The 18970-nt window shown below is 37.9% G+C and overlaps 1 protein-coding gene across 9 annotated transcripts in view; it reads left to right on the top strand.

The window, feature by feature from the left end:
* SCML2 (Scm polycomb group protein like 2) overlaps positions 1 to 18970 on the top strand; it is a 108860-nt gene that overhangs the window by 32405 nt on the left and 57485 nt on the right. For all 9 annotated transcript variants that reach the window (XM_079910160.1, XM_079910156.1, XM_079910155.1 and 6 more), the window contains exons 2-5: positions 8240 to 8285; positions 11272 to 11340; positions 15869 to 15939; positions 16744 to 16978. In XM_079910160.1, the coding sequence (XP_079766286.1) occupies positions 8264 to 8285; positions 11272 to 11340; positions 15869 to 15939; positions 16744 to 16978 (397 nt within the window). In that variant the 5' untranslated portion in view covers positions 8240 to 8263. The remainder of the gene's footprint in view (positions 1 to 8239; positions 8286 to 11271; positions 11341 to 15868; positions 15940 to 16743; positions 16979 to 18970) is intronic.

Here is an 18970-nt window from a genome sequence, read left to right as displayed (position 1 = left end):
CTGTGTATGTGGTATGTAAGTCTTAACTCCACAGTATATCTTTATTTGAAGCATTCTGAATTGATACTATCCAGGGTTTACCAACAGATCATGGTGTAGTCCCTTAACTCCTATAATCTCTGTCCTTCTACTGCGACTGAAGGACATAGGTGAATTACATTGTAATGCTGGGGCATTATAACAGGGACAATGCAAATTTTATTTTTTCTCAAATTATAGTCAAAGATACTTCCTATTAAATTAGCCAGTATTCCTTTACATCAGAATCTGTACAAATTTCTCCTAGTATTCAGTCCTAGGAAAACGTCTATCTTTCCCATTCAATTTGTATGTGCTTTTTTTTTTTTTTTTTTTTTTGGGTGCATTGGGTCTTCGTTGCTGCGCGCGGGCTTTCTCTAGTTGCGGCGAGCAGGGGCTACTCTTCGTTGCGGTGTGTGGGCTTCTCATTGAGGTGGCTTCTCTTGTTGTGGATTGCGGGCTCTAGGCACGTGGGCTTCAGTAGTTGTGGCTTGTGAGCGTAGTTGCTCTGTGGCATGTGGGATCTCCCCGGACCAGGGCTCGAACCCGTGTCCCCTGCATTAGCAGGCGGATTCTCAACCGCTGTACCACCAGGGAAGCCCACAAAGGCCATTTTAGTTCACAGAGAACCTAAAGCTATTTCCAATACTCACCAACCCTAAAGGAAATAATATATTCATGAATAACTATACCTCAGAGTCATCCAACATGGGGTGACATCAAGTTTTTTTTGGCTTTAGCTAGAATATATAGGCTTTCTGATAATGCTGGTTGGGAGATGGTGGCTGCTTTCTTTAGTAATTATATGTCTGGGCATTATATATATATATGTATATTACTGCTTAATTTAAGAGTGCCTTAAAGTTAGCATTTGTTTCTTTAAACAACACCTTTTTAGTTTATACTTTGGAAGAGAATAAGTAATGCTCAGGAATCAAAGTAGGAATGTAGTTCCACTTTACAATGTAATTAATGTTGTGTTAATGCTAAAACTCACTCACCTTGGGGTGTTGGGATGGGATAGAAAACAGTCTTTGAGCTTCCAGTTGTTCAGGATACTATGCTAGATGCTGTACCTATACTATCTCGTTTAATTTCATGACTACATTTAATTTCATGACCACACTATGAAGTGTAGATGGTATTAGCCTTAATTTACACATGGGAAAACCCAAGACTCAGGGAGATGAAGTAATTTGTAATGGCTTTAAGCACTAGAAATAATATTTTTGTGTAATTGTTATGGCTGCCAGTAACCATCACAGTAACCATATAATTTGTTAAAACTTATGTGATAAGCCAGGATTGCATATACAGAGCTTCTTAATAATATAACAACATTTAGGGATTATTTTAAAAAAACTGTCAGGGTACATTCCCCCCACAAATGAAAATAACTTTCTCTGATTATTTAATATATACCATTGTAAAGAATTCAAATCATACATAAAAATATAAGGAAGAAAATAAAGGTCACCTGAAATCTCACCACCCTGTGATGCAGAAAAGGAGGATCACCAAAATATTTTTGCATTACTTTATGCAAGCTTGTGCAAAATTTTATACAAATAGAATTATATCACACAAAATATATTTATAATGCCCTCTCCCCCACACACCCCATCATCTTTACCCTCCCAGGTAAGCCTTATTAACAGCCTAGTATATGTCCTATGTTTCTCTCCATGCTTAAATAATCTTTTACTCATATAATCCTATAGAGACCCGTATATACATTTAGAGTGAGATTTTAGTTACTAACAGAACCTTTGAGTACTTTTTTTTAAGTGCAAGGCTTTGTGCTAGCTGTGGGAGAGCTACAAGGAAGAGTAATTCTCAATCACTTTACAGTCTGTGAGGAGAGGTGAGCAGGTAAACAACTCGTATTATATAAGACTTGCTTCCATATCTGCTCCACAGCCTGGGAGCCCTGCCGGGGACCTCCCAGAGGGCAGAGGCCTTGTCTTGTTGATTCTTATGGGCATAAACCCTTGACACATGGGATTATGCCCACATGTCTGTAAATAAATGTCTGTAACTAAAAGTCATGTGTTCAAGTAAAACAAAAAAGATTATTCTCTTTGCAGGTTTAAATGGATTAGCTTTTGTAGTTTTGAGAGCCCAGTAGAGAGACAGTTGGTATATTTACTTTGTTCCTTTGGAATGGAATTACCCATTTTCCCATCAGAGAGTTTGATTGGGCATTTTTCTAACAAGGAGGATGCTGTAATATTTTGCTGTACTGTTTTGTCTGTATAGTGCATGACACTTTGAAGTTTAAGATAGTTTAAGTAGTGATACTTTTTAAGACAGAACTCTATTTGCTCAAAAGTAAGTTTAGGCATTCACTTTGGTTGTACATTTGGTACATAAATTGAATGAGAATTTACACATTTGCATATGCCAAATATAGAACTTGGATAGTAGGAATATTGGAGAGAGTAGGAAATAAAATAAGTCTCCAGTGAAGTTTATGAATTTCAAAATATTTGAAAAGAAACAGTTTTATTAAAGGTTGGTGAATATTCACTCAGGTGTTCAGTTTGAATCTACCTGTGCGTAGTGCTGTTCTAGGTGGTGTGGAATATATATAAAGGAAATAAAACAGGGCAGGATCATATTCTCTTAAAGGGAAAACTATTTCATTTTACATTGGAATGATTGGTGCGGTGGAACATGGAAGCTACATGGCTCAAGAGGGAAGACAGTAAAGGCTGTTTATAGTGAAGAAGAGTGTTTAGGGCAAATGATTTTGACTTTATCGTGACCCTGCAAGAACTCTTAAATTACCACAGTGGACACAAGCTCACTTTTGATGATGTCTTCCTAAAAACTCACTGCACTGTAAAACCATAATGACTGAAAGGGAAGGCTTATTGAATCACTGACTCATTTCCTAAAGAGTTTGGGTTCTTTTTTTATGTTGAAGTCTTTTTTTTGACATGACTTCGGACTTCATAAGAGTATATGTCTGCTCAGTGGTGCTGAATGACTATGATAATTGAAAAGGAAACGTTTCCAAACTCTGAAAGAGTTGATTTTGTCTAATATGGCTAATCTCAAACTAAAGGGGTCTGGAATTCTTTCTGTTTTTATCTAGGGATAAGTAGAATATTTGATTCTTTGGTCTGTGGTTCTACCTCTAAAGTAAGTGCTTTGGATTCCAAAACACTGGTTTTGAAGTTAAGAATATTTGCTTTGCATTTAACTCTAAGAAGGTTCTATTTTAATAGGAGTACTTATTTTACATTACCATCAACAATGAATGAGAGTTCCAGTTCCTCATCTTCACCAGCATTTGGTAGTGTTAGTCTTTTTAATTTTAGCCATTTATGTGGTGGTATATCATTGTGGCTTTAATTTGTGCTTCCCAGAATACTAATGATGTTGAACATCTTTTCACATGCTAGTTGGCCGTTTATGTATCTTTTTTATCGAAGTGATTGTCCAAATCTTTTGCCAATTGTGTTTTTTTTTTTTTTTTGCGGCACGCGGGCCTCTCACTGCTGTGGCCTCTCCCGTTGCGGAGCACAGGCTCCGGACGCGCAGGCCCAGCGGCCATGGCTCACGGGCCCAGCCGCTCCGCGGCACGTGGGATCCTCCCAGACCGGGGCACGAACCCGCGTCCCCTGCATTGGCAGGCGGACTCTCAACCACTGCGCCACCAGGGAAGCCCGCCAATTGTGTTTTTATTGGGCTCTGTTTGCCTTTTAAAATTGAGTTGTCAGAGTAGTTTGTATATTCTGGGTACAGATCTCTTATCAGATATGTGTTTTGCAGATATTTTCTCCAATCCTGTAGCTTATCCTTTTATTTTCTTAACAGTGTCATTTGAAGAGCAGTTGTTAGTTTTGAAGTCCAATTTATCATTTTTTGTTTTATGTGTTGTGCTTTTTTGTGTCATATCTAAGAAATCATTGCCTAACTCAAAGTCACAAGAGCTCTATGTTTTCCTCTAGAAATTTTATAGTTTTAGGCTTTACATTTACATTTATGATCTATCTCAAGGTAGCAGTTTTTGTCTGTTGTGAGGTGTTTTTTTTCTTTTTTTTAAATTGAAGTATAGTTGATTTACAATGCTGTGCCAATCTCTGCTGTACAGCAAAGTAACTCAGTTATACACATACAGACATTCTTTTTTTAATATTCTTTTCCATTATGGTTTTTTTTAAAGATTTTTTTGATGTGGACCATTTTTGTTTGTTTATTTAAATTTATTTGGCTGCGTCAGGTCTTAGTTGTGGTGCTCAGGCTTCTCTAGTTGCGGCGTGCGGGCTTAAGTTGCCCCATGGCATGTGGATCTTAGTTCCCCAACCAGGGATCACACCCTCTTCCCCTGCATTGGAAGGCGGATTCTTAACCACTGGACCACCAGGGAAGTCCGTCCATTATGGTTTACCACAGGATATTGAATATAGTTCCCGTGCTATACAGTAGGACCCTGTTGTTTATCCATCCTATATAAGTAGTTTACATCTGCTAATCCCACACTCCCAGTGTGGCATTTTTTTTCTTTATTGTTTTGGCCGCATCGGGTCTTAGATGTGGCATGTGGGATCTTCGTTGAGGCACGCGGGATCTTTTGTTGTGGCATGTAGGCACTTTGTTGCAGTGCGTGGACTTCTCTCTGGTTGTGGCGTGCAGGTTTTCTCTCTCTAGTTGTGGCGCGTGGGCTCTGTAGTTTGTGGCATGCAGACTCTCTCGTTGAGGTGGGCGAGCTCAGTAGTTATGGCCACGGGCTTAGTTGCCCCACGGCATGTGGGATCTTAGTTCCCCGACCAGGGATCGAACCCACGTTCCTTGCATTGGAAGGCGGATTCTTTACCACTAGACCACCAGGGAAGTCCCCAGCATTTGTTATTTGAAGACTTTTTAATGATGGCCATTCTTTTTTTTCCCCACCCAGCTTTATTGAGGTATAATTGACTAATAAAATTGTAGTATATTTAAAGTGCACAAAGTAATAATTTGATATTCATATATAGTGTGAAAGGATTTCCACAAGCAAATTAATTAACATATCCATCACCTCACATATTTCCTTTTTTTTTTTTTTAAGATTTCACATGTAAATAATACCATGTAGTATTTGTCTTTGGCTCATTTCATTTAGTATAATGCTCTCCAGGTTCATTTGTATTGTCACAAATGGCAAGGTTTCCTTCTTTTATAAGGTTAAATAATATTCCATTGGACATATACACACCACATTTTCTTTATCTGTTTATCTGTCGATGGACACTTAGGTGTTTCGATACCCTCACTATTGCAGATAATGCTGCAGTGAACATGGGAGTACAGTTATTTCCTTGAGATGATTTCGTTTCCAGTGATGGCCATTCTGACGGGTGTGAGGTGGTACCTCATTGTAGGTTTTTTTTTTTTTTTGTATGTAGATATGTTCTAGCACCATTTGTTGAAAAAATAAGCAAAAAACCAAAACCATCCTTTGTCCACTGAATTACCTTGGCGCTTTGTTGAAAATCTATTGACCGTATATAGGTGCACCTTTCAGGACTCTCTGTTCTGTTCCATTGATCTGTATGTCTGCTCTGATGCCAATACTACTCCATCTTGATTAAACAGTACCTTTGGATAAACAGAAAATTTAATCATGGTTAAATCCAGTTTCTCTTGTGATTAGTGCATTTTTATCCCTATCCAAGTAATCTTCCAACTTGTGAACATGATACATGGATTTCTTTATTTAGGTCTTCAGGAAAAGTGTGTGTATGTGTATAGAGTATATACACATGTATATGTATATATACATGTATATATGTGTATAGAGTCACTTTGCTGTAGAGCAGAAACTAACACAACATTGTAAATCAACTATACTTCAATTTAAAAAAAGATAAAAAAGATTTGGTTTTAATTATTTCTAAACATATATTTTCACCTTCTAGGATTTACAAAATCACTTACTCAACTAATGGGAGGAATTGATACCAGTTGAGATTCAGAACTCAGTTATGAGTTAGAGATTTTAGAGAAGGACATAGGAACCTGGGTATATCTTCTATGTGTGACCCATCCCTGAGTTTTTTTGAATTGAATCCCTTTGTGTAGTAATGGGACTTAACTTTAATGTAATTCACAGCTTTTTACTTTCTGACTAGAGTTGGTTAAGTGCCTTTGTTCCCTACCTGGATTACAGCTCGTCTCCCTTTACTTTCTGCTTCGATTCAGCACTCTATATATTTCACTTTTTCTTTTGCTGCTAGGCTATAGTCCTTAATTGACAGCATCTTCCCAGTGGTATCAAATAGCCAATCCATTTAATTATTTCAGTCTGACTTTCAGAGGAGAAGTCTGGGAAGGAAAGGTAATGCTTTGCAAGTCATCTGTGTATGGGTGGCTCCTGAGAGACTGTAGAGGGAGATGAGAGCCCAGAAGGAATCTGAGCAACTCCAGCATTTCATAATCAAGTAGAGGAGGCAGGCTCTTCTTTAGTGTCCACTCATTTTGTACCTTCAGCCTGAAATTCCTCTCTCATTCTTCTCTGTTCATTGAAATGCTCACCTTTAAAGTACCAGTTTACCTACCATTTCCTCTGAGAAGGCTTCTTATATATTCTCAGTTCACAGTACCTCCTAACTTCCCAAAGAACCTGTATTTTATCCTGCTTTGTTAGATAATTATTTATTTATCTGATCTGATAATTAAATCTGATCTTTTTTTCTATGAGTTTGTTTCTTTGTTTTTAAAGTGTAATTGACCTACAACACTATGTTAGTTCCTGTTACACAACATAGTGATTTCATATTTCTGTACATTTCAAAATGATTACCACGGTAAGTCTAGTTACAATTATGATCTGTTACCATACAAAGATATTACATAATTATTGACTGTGTTCCCCACACTGTACATTTCATACCTCTGACTCATTTTTTGTAGCTGAAAGTTTGAGCCTCTTAATCTCCCTCACCTTTCTTTCTTCCTCCCAACCCCTTACCCTGTGGCAACCCCCTGTTTGTTTTCTGTATCTATGACTGTTTTTGTTTTGTTATGTTTGTTCATTTGTTTTGTTTTTTTAGATTCCACGTATAAGAAATCATACAGTATTTGTCTTTGTCTGACTTACTTCACTTAGCATAATACCCTCTAGGTCCATCCATGTTGTTTGCAAATGGCAAGATTTTATTTTATTTTTTATGGCTGAGTAATACTTCATTGTGTATATATATCACATCTTCTTTATCCATTCATCTGTTTATGGACGCTTGGGTTGCTTCCATATCTTGGCTGTTGTAAATCATGCTGCAGTGAACGTAGGGGTGCATATATATTTTTGATTAGTGTTTTTGTTTTCTTTAGATAAATACCCAGGAGTGGGGTTGCTGGATCGTACAGTAGTTATATTTTTAATTTTTTGAGGAGTTTCCATACTGTTTTCCATAGTGGCTGCACCAATTTGCATTCTCAACAACAGTGCACGAGGGCTCCCTTTTCTCCACACCCTCACCAACACTTGTTATTTGTTGTCTTTTTTTTTTTTTCTTTTTTTCTTTTTGCGGTATGTGGGCCTCTCACTGTTGTGGCCTCTCCTGTTGCGGAACACAGGCTCCAGACACGCAGGCTCAGTGGCCATGGCTCATGGGCCCAACCGCTCCGCGGCATGTGGGATCTTCCCGGACCGGGGCACGAACCCATGTCCCCTGCATGGGCAGGCGGACTCTCACCCACTGCGCCACCAGGGAAGCCCTATTTGTTGTCTTTTGATAATAGCCATTCTGACAGGTGTGAGGTGGTATGTCATTGAAGTTTTGATTTGCATTTCCCTGATGACTAGTGTTGTTGAACATCTTTTCATGTGCCTATTGGCCATTTGTATATCTTCTTTGGAAAAGTGTCTGTTCACATTCTCTGCCCATTTTTTTTTTTTTTTTTCTTTAACATCTTTATTGGGGTATAATTGCTTTACAATGGTGTGTTAGTTTCTCTCTGCCCATTTTTTAATCGGGTTGTTTGTTTTTTTGATGTTGAGTTGTATGAGATATTTGTATATTTTGGATATCAACCCCTTATTGGATATATTATTTGCAAATATCTTTCACCATTCAGTAGGTCGCTATTTCATTTTGTTGATAGTTTCCTTCACTGTGCAAAAGCTTTTTAGTTTGATGTAGTCCCATTATAGCTGATTTGTAATAATACCACCATTCAGAAATGTATTACGTTAAAAGGAGGTAGTAATTGATTTTTCACCTTGTAGGAAAGAACACCAGAGAGGGATACCATGGGGCAAACAGTGAATGAAGGTAAGATTTACTTGTCTAAAGATGATAAATATTTTTATTTATTCATTGGGAATGAGTATCTTTTGGTAGATTGAATGTTTGGGGGAAAAAAGCCTTTTTAAAAGTAAAGTTATAGAAGACGTTAGGTGCTTAGAATTGGAATTTTAGAACTGAATAGCTATTAAAGGTAATCTTGTCTTCCCTTCTTAGTTTTATAAATGAGAAAGCTGACACTGAGGGAGTTTAAGTGAACAGGTCATAAAACAATCTGTGACAGCCAAGATCACAGTCCAGATTTTCTTACTCTAATATGGGTGATTTAAAAAATGCTTCATCCTGTCCTGCTCTAGTGAGAAGTTTGCTCACTGTCCCATGAATATGCCACACTCATTTGCACTCTCTGTTTTGAGTTGTGTTTTCTTTCCCGTTAATACATTCTTCATACCTTTGTTGTTCTAAATCCTGTTCTTCCTTCAAGACCCAGTTTAAGTCTTCTGTCTCTCATGACTTTTTCTCTGGCTGCATGCTGAATGTTGTGCTCTGCTATTTCCATTTTTGTCAAGTGTATTAGTTTAGTATAGTCTCTGTACCTAGATTCTTAGCTTCCCTAGAGCAGGAACCAGGCCTTTATAATTTCACTTTCTTTCCTATTAGAAAATCTTACTGTAGAACTATTTAGTAAATATAAATGTGTACTGTCTTCATACTATCCAAATTATTTAAATAGAGAGCAGCCCATACATCCCTGTCGAGTGTTCACGTATCTTGAAGAGTCACTCAGTCATAACCAGAAAGTAGATCTGTTACCTTAAATGGTACACCTGGCATCATTCATACATTCTTTTTTAAGAAATTTGTCACTTGACAATTCAAGCATCAGTAAGGGTAAAACAGCAATAGATAGAAACACATGAAGTGTGGTTAAATTCGTTAGTTCATAATGATACTAAAAAACAAAACAAAATTTATTTGTCATCTGTGGAGAATGGTAGAGATACGACTCTTTTTTTTTTTTAATTTTTAAAATTTTTTGGCTGCACGGCATGTGGTATCTTAGTTCGCCAACCAGGATCGAATCCATGCCCCCTATATTGGAAGCACAGTCTTAACCACTGGACCGCCAGGGAAGTCCCACGGATACAATTCATTATCTTGAAAACTAGAAAATAAAGGAAAAGAACAAAGTGTTGATTGTGACTTCCCTTTGTGAGCTCTACCTCAAGGTAACTGAATGGTTGAAGAGGGGAGGTTTCTCTCTATAGAAGTTTTCTGGCTAATAAAGACAGGACGATAATTAGAATACCTCCATTTTGCAGCCACTAATGAACTAATGGATCTAGGCAATAATCATCCATGGCAGCTCATATCACAAAAAGAGAGAGAACTAGGTATATTAGGAACCCCCTGTGAGAAGTACCTATGAAGTCATCTTCTCTCTTCCTCCCAAAGAAGCCAAACCTGAATCTGGTTAAGCTCTTCTGGCTCGAAATAGCTATACGAATTAAGAGAAAATATAAGGACCAGAAGAACCCAGCATTATGAGGAAGTAGTCAGCAAACTCCAGGTTGGAAAAATCTGAACTGGTATCATCGGCAAAAAAATTGCTAGGGGAAGGGGGAAAAAGAAGGAGGAGGAGGAGGAGTCTATAGATCAAAAGAAATTTAAGAAATGTATCTGCCATTGCTCTGTATGGACTTTATTTGGGTCCTGATTGAAACAGACACATTTAAAATATTTAGGACAATGAGGAAAATGAGAATACTGACTGCTTATTTGATAATATTAAAGAATTTTGGTTAATTTTTCAGCATAATAATAGTATTCTGATTAATTTTTAAATGAGTCATTTAAGAAATATATACTGTAATAAATGTGGATGAAATACATCTTAGACTTGAAGTCCCAAGGTCCAGTACTGTTTGAGTTCCTCAGCCTAGCACAGAGAAAAACTTTGCCTAGTCCATTGAATTACATTGTAATTTAGCTTCCCTTTTTTTTTTTTTTTTGCGGTACGTGGGCCTCTCACTGTTGTGGCCTCTCCCGTTGCAGAGCACAGGCTCCGGACGCGCAGGCTCAGCGGCCATGGCTCACGGGCCCAGCCGCTCCGCGGCACGTGGGATCCTCCCGGACCAGGGCACGAACCCGTGTCCCCTGCATCGGCAGGCGGACTCTCAACCACTGCGCCACCAGGGAAGCCCCCCTTTTGTTTTAAATTCTCAAAAGCTTGCGCTTTATTTCTGAGGCACATTAATCTGAACATTGTAAGGATCAGCCTAGCTCATTTTGGTTTGTTCGTTCATTCATTTAACAAATGCTCAAGGGTGTTCTGTATGCCAGGTCCTTTTCTAGGCACTGAGGATACAGCAGTGAACAAAGGAGACAAAGTAAAATTTAAAAATTCCTGATCTTTTGGAGCTTATATTTGAGTGAAGTGAGACATACAGTAAACAAATAAGCAAATTATAAGGTACATTATGGGCTTCCCTGGTGGCTCCGTGGTTGGGATTCCGCCTGCCAATGCAGGGGACACGGGTTCGAGCCCAGCTCTGGGAAGATCTCACATGCCGCGGAGCGGCAAAGCCCGTGTGCTACAGCTGCTGAGCCTGTGCTCTAGAGCCCTCCAGCCACAACTGCTGAGCGCACGTGCCACAACTACTGAGGCCCACATGCCTAGGGCCCATGCTCCGCAGCAGGGGAGGCCCGCGCACTGCAACGAGGAGTGGCCGCCGCTCGCCGCAACTGGAGAGAAGCCTGCACGCAGCAACAAAAGACCCAACTCAGCCAAAAATAAAAATAAATAGATAGATAAATAAATAAATAAAATTTAAAAAAGGTAAATTGTATATTGGAAAGTGAAGTCCTATGCAGAAAATGAGGATATTAATTATAAAATTAAAACTGGCTTCTATTAGAAAATAGTTTTAGTTTATGGTTTTTATAAGTACTCTTTCAAACTGTTTCTCTGGCCTTCTGTTATTTCTCACTATTTTCTTTCTTTTTTTTTAAGAGTCAATGGATGCAAAGAAGGAGAATCAAGAGAAGGCTCCTCAGTCAGGCACATCTTCTGTGCAAGATGGTAGGTTTTAAATTAGTTCAGTACAACATATTTTTCTTCCTCACTCAGTGTTGATATAAACTCTTCTCTTACTGCTTTTGGTATAATCTCTGTATAGTAAGCTCCTGTAAATATAAAATCTAAGCAATAGGAAAGGTCAAAAAGATAGTGTTTAATTTTGGAAATTTTACTTTGGTTTCACGTAGAGAGGGATTAAGTTAAAAGATAACCCTGTATTTCAGTGCAAATGTTGCCAAATTAAAGATATATAGTTATTAATTACCATGAATTACCAATTTAAAATAATTTGATTATTAATAAAAACTCTTCTAACACTAGAGTCAATGTGAAAGTCCTTTTTTGATGGTCAAAAGACAGTCCAGTGGATTAAAGCTTAGGCATTGAGGGGGTCTGACAGATCTGTTCTAGAATCTTGGCCTCATTCTTTACTGGCCTTGTGACCTTGGGCAAATTACTCAACATTCTTAGTCTCCTTTTTCTCCTGTGTAGCACAGGGATAATACTACTTATCTCGTGGAACTATTAGAATTAAAGAAAATGAGTGTAAAGCACCTAATATAATGCCTAGGCTTATAGTAAATGTTCAGTAAATGTTAACTTTGTTTATGAAGTCTGAGTTATTAATTCATGTTTTAAGTTTTTTTTATTGTGAACAGCATGTATATAGCACTACATCAGAGACTCAGGAGATAGAATCTGACTCATTGCACCTGCTCTTAAGGAAAATGAGAAAATAAGTCATACATAGACAAAAGGCTGAATTTAAAAAATACTACAGCAAACTTACCAGAGATTTCCAGGCAAACCTCTTGCCCCTTGTCTTTCTGTTGTAGCTGCCCTGCCAGCCCTAGTCTTGGAGTAAGTAGTTCACCCATGACTTTCTGTTCCTACAGGAAGATTGCCTATAGAGGTAATCCCCATGGAGTCATTCTTTCTCACTGTAGCTGTGTCCTCAGTGTTTCCTTAGCTCTCTTTCTCATTGGCCTTGTTTTGTTCCTCAGGTCTTCCTTCCAACCCCCAAAACCCTCCAAAGGAAATGGAGGCCATTAGGTTAGAATGTTCTTCCTTATCCCTACAAATTCCTTTCCATTTTTTTTAATATAACAGTTTTATTGAGATATAATTCGTATATCATACAATCCACCCATTTCAAATATACAATTCAGTCCTTCTCAGTAGTACATTCCCAGAGTTGTGTAACCATCACCATAATCAATTTTAGAACATTTTCATCACCCTAAAAAGAAATCCTGTACCCAATTAACAGCCACTCCCCATTTCCTCCCAGTGCCTCTCCCTAGGCAACCACTTATCTATTTTCTGTCTCTATAGATTTTCCTATTCTGGAAATTTCATGAAAATAAATTTGAAAAAATATATTCTTAAAGGTTGAAACTAGTTAACTTTTCAAAATTCTCAAACTCTGAGAAATTCTGATTAAAAATGATATTACTTAATCAAATTGACAGACATCTGCAGATATTTCTCAGGACTCTCACTCTAACATCTCATTTTAGAAATCAGTGAGTGACTGCTGGAAGGTAAGCTCCAAGAGAGCCAGGATTTTTGTCTGTTTTATTAACTGCTGCATCTGCAGTACCTAGTACAGTGCCTGACACATACTGGTGACCTTCTATGGGAATCCATTGATGAATAAGACAGACATGATTCTTGCTGTCTTTGAGCTTAAGTAGACATTAAACAAATGCCCAGTTACAGTTGTGATAAATGCTATGAGGTATTGGGTGCTGATCATTCAGCTGAGAAGCTTCAAGCTGTAGATATTTTGCCCATTTTCTTTACATAGCCTCTGAACCCAAACCCAGCACTGGTAGAAGACATTATGATTCTGATTTACTCTGGAGAAGACTGGGGGGCCTCATAGATTATGTTCAGTTTGCTGAAAGGTGTTTGGGTTAATGTATGGACTAGAATAGAGTACAAATCAAACAAGAAGGACCATAAACATGTGCAGGTAACAGATCACAAAGTTATGTATGTACATCTGTCTCATGAACAGGTCTATGAGTTCCCAGGGCTCCTTTCTGAGAGAGGGTAAACCCCCCCCCCCCCCCACCCAAATCTGTCAGTGAGGATAAGATGCAGAGGCAGACGGGAACTTCATGCTTGTCTGTGACTTTGACTGTTTTGGCTCCTGGTCAGCAATTCCAGCTGTGATATTGTAGATGTATCAAATCTAAATTAGTAAAGCCTTTTGCTATGTGTGTTTCCCCCATGTTATTGGCGGGCTCTCATCATATGGACAACCAAGCTGAACGGTTCTGTGGACTAAAAATTTTTGCCTTATGAATAAAGAAAAAAATTAAGGCTCCAAAGGTTAAATTAACTAGCAGTGCAATAGAAAATAATTGTATTATGGAGCACTGGTATAAAGGATTTGCTAGTTCAAATTATAGCCCATTAAGACACAAATGGTAATAGAATATTTTAAAAATTGTGTTGGATAAAGTATTTTCCAATGTCGTTGAAAAATTTTACAAATGTAACTGGTTTGTGGAAGAGTCTTAATTAAGTTCTTTGAGGTATAATTGTGAAATGGTTTTGATTTCTCAGTCATTATTTTCAACTTATACTCCTTTCTTCCTGGTATGGTGGCTCCTTAATGACATCCTAGTCAGATTTTTTCCCCCATTCATGTTTTGTTTTGTTCTTCTTTTGTAATGCTCTCCAAGGTCATATGGTGGTAGAGCTTCAGTTAGAACCTTGGGTCTCTTGATTGTCAGGTTAGTGCTTAGGAGGTCACTGAAATAACCTGGTCAGTTAAATTTTGGAACCACAGATCTCAGTTTTCACTTTTAATAAAGCTATCCAGTATTCTTAAGTTTAGGCACAACTATGACATTTAGTTTTAGAATAATAACATAAACCATTTATTGAGTTACTTGCATGTGTACTACTTCACTTAGTTCTCAAAATACCTTATATCATATGTATTACTTTCCTCATTTTATAGGTGAAGGAACTGAGGCTGAGAAAGTGAAATGACTTGCTCAGGGTCACATAGCTAGTAAGAGGCAGAGTCCGACTGAAAGGCGGCAGGTTCATCTCCAGAGCCTGTATTCTTGACATTCTGCTGCATACCTTTCAGCACTGTGGTAGTGCTTGCTTTACATTATCTGGAAGAAGAATTAAACCCAGTATTTTTTCTTTTAGTGGAAAAATCTCTAAAAGAGTATACAGTGTTACATATGACATGCTTAATACCACATATAATATGTGTACATACACATATAAATGCATACTTTCAGGTAACAGTGGTATTCTGAAGCTGGCTCACATCAGCTTGGGAGAGCCAGTGGTACACATTTCTTCCCAACTTTGTGGTTGGTGACTTTACCTTGGCACCTTGCAATCACTCAGCCATGGTGGTAGTATTTACACCACAGAAATCTGCAAACACTACCAGTCAGGCTTTTTGTTTGTATTTTCTGGAAAGTTGGCTGTTAAACATTTATTAGCAGTGTGTAAGTGGAACTGTTATATCCTTTGAAGGATATATAAGAGGCTAGTAACACAGATTCCCCTAGGGAGGGAACTGTCGAACCCAATATTTTTATAGTGAGGAAATTAGACAAGAGTATAGAAAAAAACGTCATGGTTGATGAGAATTAAACTTTGTATGAATTAATAGTACCTTTAATACTGCTATCAAGTCTTTCAGTGTCTTGGCAGTGTGACTGGCACAGTGAATTGAAGTGTCCAGGCAAAGTATACTGCTTTCTGACCTTCTCTTCTAGCATTATAATATATCATGAAGACTGAGTGAGAGAAAGGACAGCAAGAGTTTGTAGAAAATACAGATAATTACAACAATGCATATCAGTCATTGCACTGACGACTGGTTTCTGCTTTGTTCTGCTACCATATTCTTAACACCCTGGATGGGGATCTAATAGTCAATTGAGAAACAATGCTGGTTCTCAGAGTTTTTCTTTCCATAAAGTATTGCTTTATTTCTGCTATACCACACATCTAAACACCTTTAGGTCCCTGTGAAAAACAAAGAAACGCCTTCACAGTAATGGGATGAAATGGTAAAAACACGTCTTGAGTAAATTTATATTTGAGACATATGAGTAGAATTTGCTATTACTCTATAAAAAGTCCTTTAGTTATTTCTAGAGTTCACATTTTTGGAATCACTGTGCTGCAGTCTTCATTTCATCAAGATGATCTGGATTGTAATTTATATCAGAGCTGTTATTAGGAAGTTGTCTTATTTTTTATTTCCATGCTGGTAGTCAAATGTAGATCAGGAAATTTGAATGTTCTTTAAGAAGTATTTCTTTGAAGAGATATGGAACTAAAACCCATTTTATTCCTGAAAGTTAGTATACATATTATATGCATTAATGGGAATTCCCTGCTGGTCCAGTGGTTAAGACTTGGCACATTCACTGCTGTGGGCCCAGGTTCGATTCCTGGTCGGGGAACTAAGATCCCACAAGCTGCATGGCATGGCCAAAAAAAGGAAACAACAGAACTATTTTTGCGTGTTTTTTTCCAGATGATTTTAACTGGGAAAATTACTTGAAAGAGACTGGATCTTTAAGTGCTCCTTCAGAGTGTTTCAGACAGGTATGCCAAAATTCTGTAGATGTCATGTTGTATATATTGATGTAAACTATTAACTTGTTGAAGGGTGCCTGTGTGATTGTTAGGTTCTAGTAGTGTGAGGAGATAGTGGGATTGTGTTAGTGCTGCTTAAGAACCAGATGGTCTCTTTGCATCCATTCATTAAGAATTTACTTTATGTCAGATCTGGAGAGAAAGACAGACATGTAAATAATTAATTATGAAAAGTGTGATAACTATACTGGGAGGGCTTACAGAAGAGGTGGCTATCTGAGGTGATTGGGATGAGGGGAGGGATATTCCAGGCAGAGAGAACATCCAAAGCAAAGGCACGTGGGTGTAAAAGAACCTGAGTGTTAAGGGATGGTGTGGAGTGGCTGAAGCACAAAGTGGATAGAAGTGATAGTATGGGAATGAGATTAAGGTGCGGTGGCTTTTAACCTGTACTGAGGATTTGGACTTTATGTTAGGCAGTGGTGAGCTGCCGTTTGGCTTATTTTAAGGGGGATGGCCTAATCATATTCTTATTTTAGAAAGCCACTCAGGATGCATTTTTGAGGCTGTATTTGGGTTGCCTGGAAGTGGGCAGATTAGCAAGACCAGCAGTGGGCAGCCAAGTCAGGCTGCATGTCAAGCCAAGGAGAGGGTTTGGAGAAGATCTTTTTCTTAACCCTTATAGCTCTTACTTTGTTCACCAACTGCTGTGACTGTTACTTAAAACGTGCTTAAAAATCAAACTGACCATTTGATTTTCTTATAGTTGATGCGTTTTAACAAAATTTTATTTATATGTATGTATATATATAGTCCCAGATTCCACCAGCTAATGACTTCAAAGTTGGTATGAAACTGGAAGCCCATGACCCTCGCAATATGATTTCAATATGTATCGCCACAGTCGTTGGAATTACTGGTGCCAGGCTACGTTTAAGACTGGATGGTAGTGACAACAGAAATGATTTTTGGCGGCTTGTTGATTCTCCGGACATACAGCCTGTTGGGACATGTGAAAAGGAGGGGGACTTACTTCGGCCTCCACTGGGTAAGGATAAACAGTTCTTAAAATAACATATTTTTGTTAATGTAATATTCAATAGAAATAATTTTAACTGGCCTTTTAAAAATCTCTTCTTCTGGGCATTCTTACAAATAGATAGTCAGGTGGTTACTGTGGAGAATGTATGAGAAAGTAACTCAGTACCATATGTCACAGAGTTTCACCTAAGTACATATTTGGCATTTGTGTGCTAAAGGTTCCCCACTCCAGAGCAAGACTCATTCTGCCTTAAAACTTGAAATGTCAAAAGCAGCTCTACTGGATTACACAGGCAGATTCAGAAACCCTTCTGGGGGAGAAGTTTGTAGCATTTGATATGAGTCACTTCCTCCCTCAATATTGTCTAATGAGCCATTCATCATTTTTGGTATGGGGATGAGCACAGCAGAAGGGTATGATTTTACATCGGGACTCCAGTTTCAGACTTGGAAATTTCATTACACCTATGTGGGAAGAAGTCATGGTGAGAGGGGTAGGAGTCAGTACCTATAGATCTTTGAAAAGGAGGAGATGGATGGAACTCTTCAGCAAAGATTTTTAATACAAAGCTCTCAATTTTGACCAGGTTTTTAAAAGGTAAGTGTGTGACACTAATTTTGTGCAAAAATTTTCTCTTTTAATAAGAGTACCATGGTATTCTGTAGAATATAAGGATTTAGTTTATTACTTCTACATTCTGAGTGAATGGTGGGTATTGGCTTTTGTTTCTTTACAATGCTAAAAATGAAAATTCTCTATTATAAAGCACAGTGAGAGAATGGATTTTTTTTGTCTCCTACTAGTGAAAAACTCCCTGAGAACCAAAAATGTAAGATAATAATAACTACTCTTTTAGCAATATCTTTTTATACTGTCCTTGCTGTAATTGTTACTTATTCCTAATTTGGTTTAAAATATTTGAAAAAACTAATCAGAGATGTGTTATTCCAAGAAGATGGTTTAGGGTGTATGTGTTTTATGCTTTTCCCCTTTTCTTTCTTCATATCATTCACATTTTTCGTTGTTTATTTTTATAGTATTTCTTAATTCATACAGAATTCTGTAAGAGACATAATATGAACCTGAGACTTAGTTCTTCCCTGTTTGGATTTTATTTCTCTGTTTACAATATGATACTATGTGTTTGTATTTTGTTTAAAGGAAACATAGCTATTGTGATTGTCAGCATTTCAAACACATAACCAAGTTTATAATCATTCTTTTTTCAAATTACTTTTAGAGTTTATTAATTAAAAATATGAAATAAATAGCAATACATGCTGATGAGTGTGTTTTTTGACAGCACATAATAAAAAATACAGTTTTTGCCAATTTGCTCGTCAGGCGCTTTTGAATAGTTTCCATTTTAATGTAACACAACTTATTTCATTTTCCTTTTTAAAAGCTTTATTTATTTAAACCTTAAAGGTTATTATTTAAAAGTGTTATTTTTGTATTTTTTTGTTTTTTTTTTTTTGGCTGCGTTGGGTCTTTGTTGCTGCGCACAGGCTTTCTCTAGTTGTGGTGAGCGGGGGCTACTCTTCGTTGTGGTGCATGGGCTTCTCATTGCAGTGGCGTCTCTTGTTGTGGAGCACGGGCCCTAGGCACCCAGGCTTCAGTAGTTACAGCACGCAGGCTCAGTAGTTGTGGCACACAGGCTTAGTTGCTCCGTGACATGTGGAATCTTCCTGGACCAGGGATCGAACCCATGTCCTCTGCATTGGCAGGTGCATTCTTCACCACTGTGCCACCAGGGAAGTCCCTAAAAGGTTTTTTTTAAAGTTTCAACATACATGGAGAACAGTGTACAGCTTATAAATGAACACACTTGTATAACCAACACCCAAATCAAGAAATAGAACATTGTCAGCACCCTAGAAGCCCCATTCCTGCTGATCCCCAGTCATATCCTCCTCCTTCCCAAAGGTAACTACTGTCCAGACTTCCTAATATCATGGATTAGTTTTATCTATGTTTGAATTTTTAACGTGCACTTTG

This window comes from Stenella coeruleoalba (genome assembly GCF_951394435.1).
Source record: "Stenella coeruleoalba genome assembly, chromosome: X".
Classification (NCBI taxonomy): domain Eukaryota; kingdom Metazoa; phylum Chordata; class Mammalia; order Artiodactyla; family Delphinidae; genus Stenella; species Stenella coeruleoalba.
The sequence above is the reverse complement of the archived record's forward strand: the minus strand, read 5'-3'. Positions and strand labels throughout refer to the sequence as shown.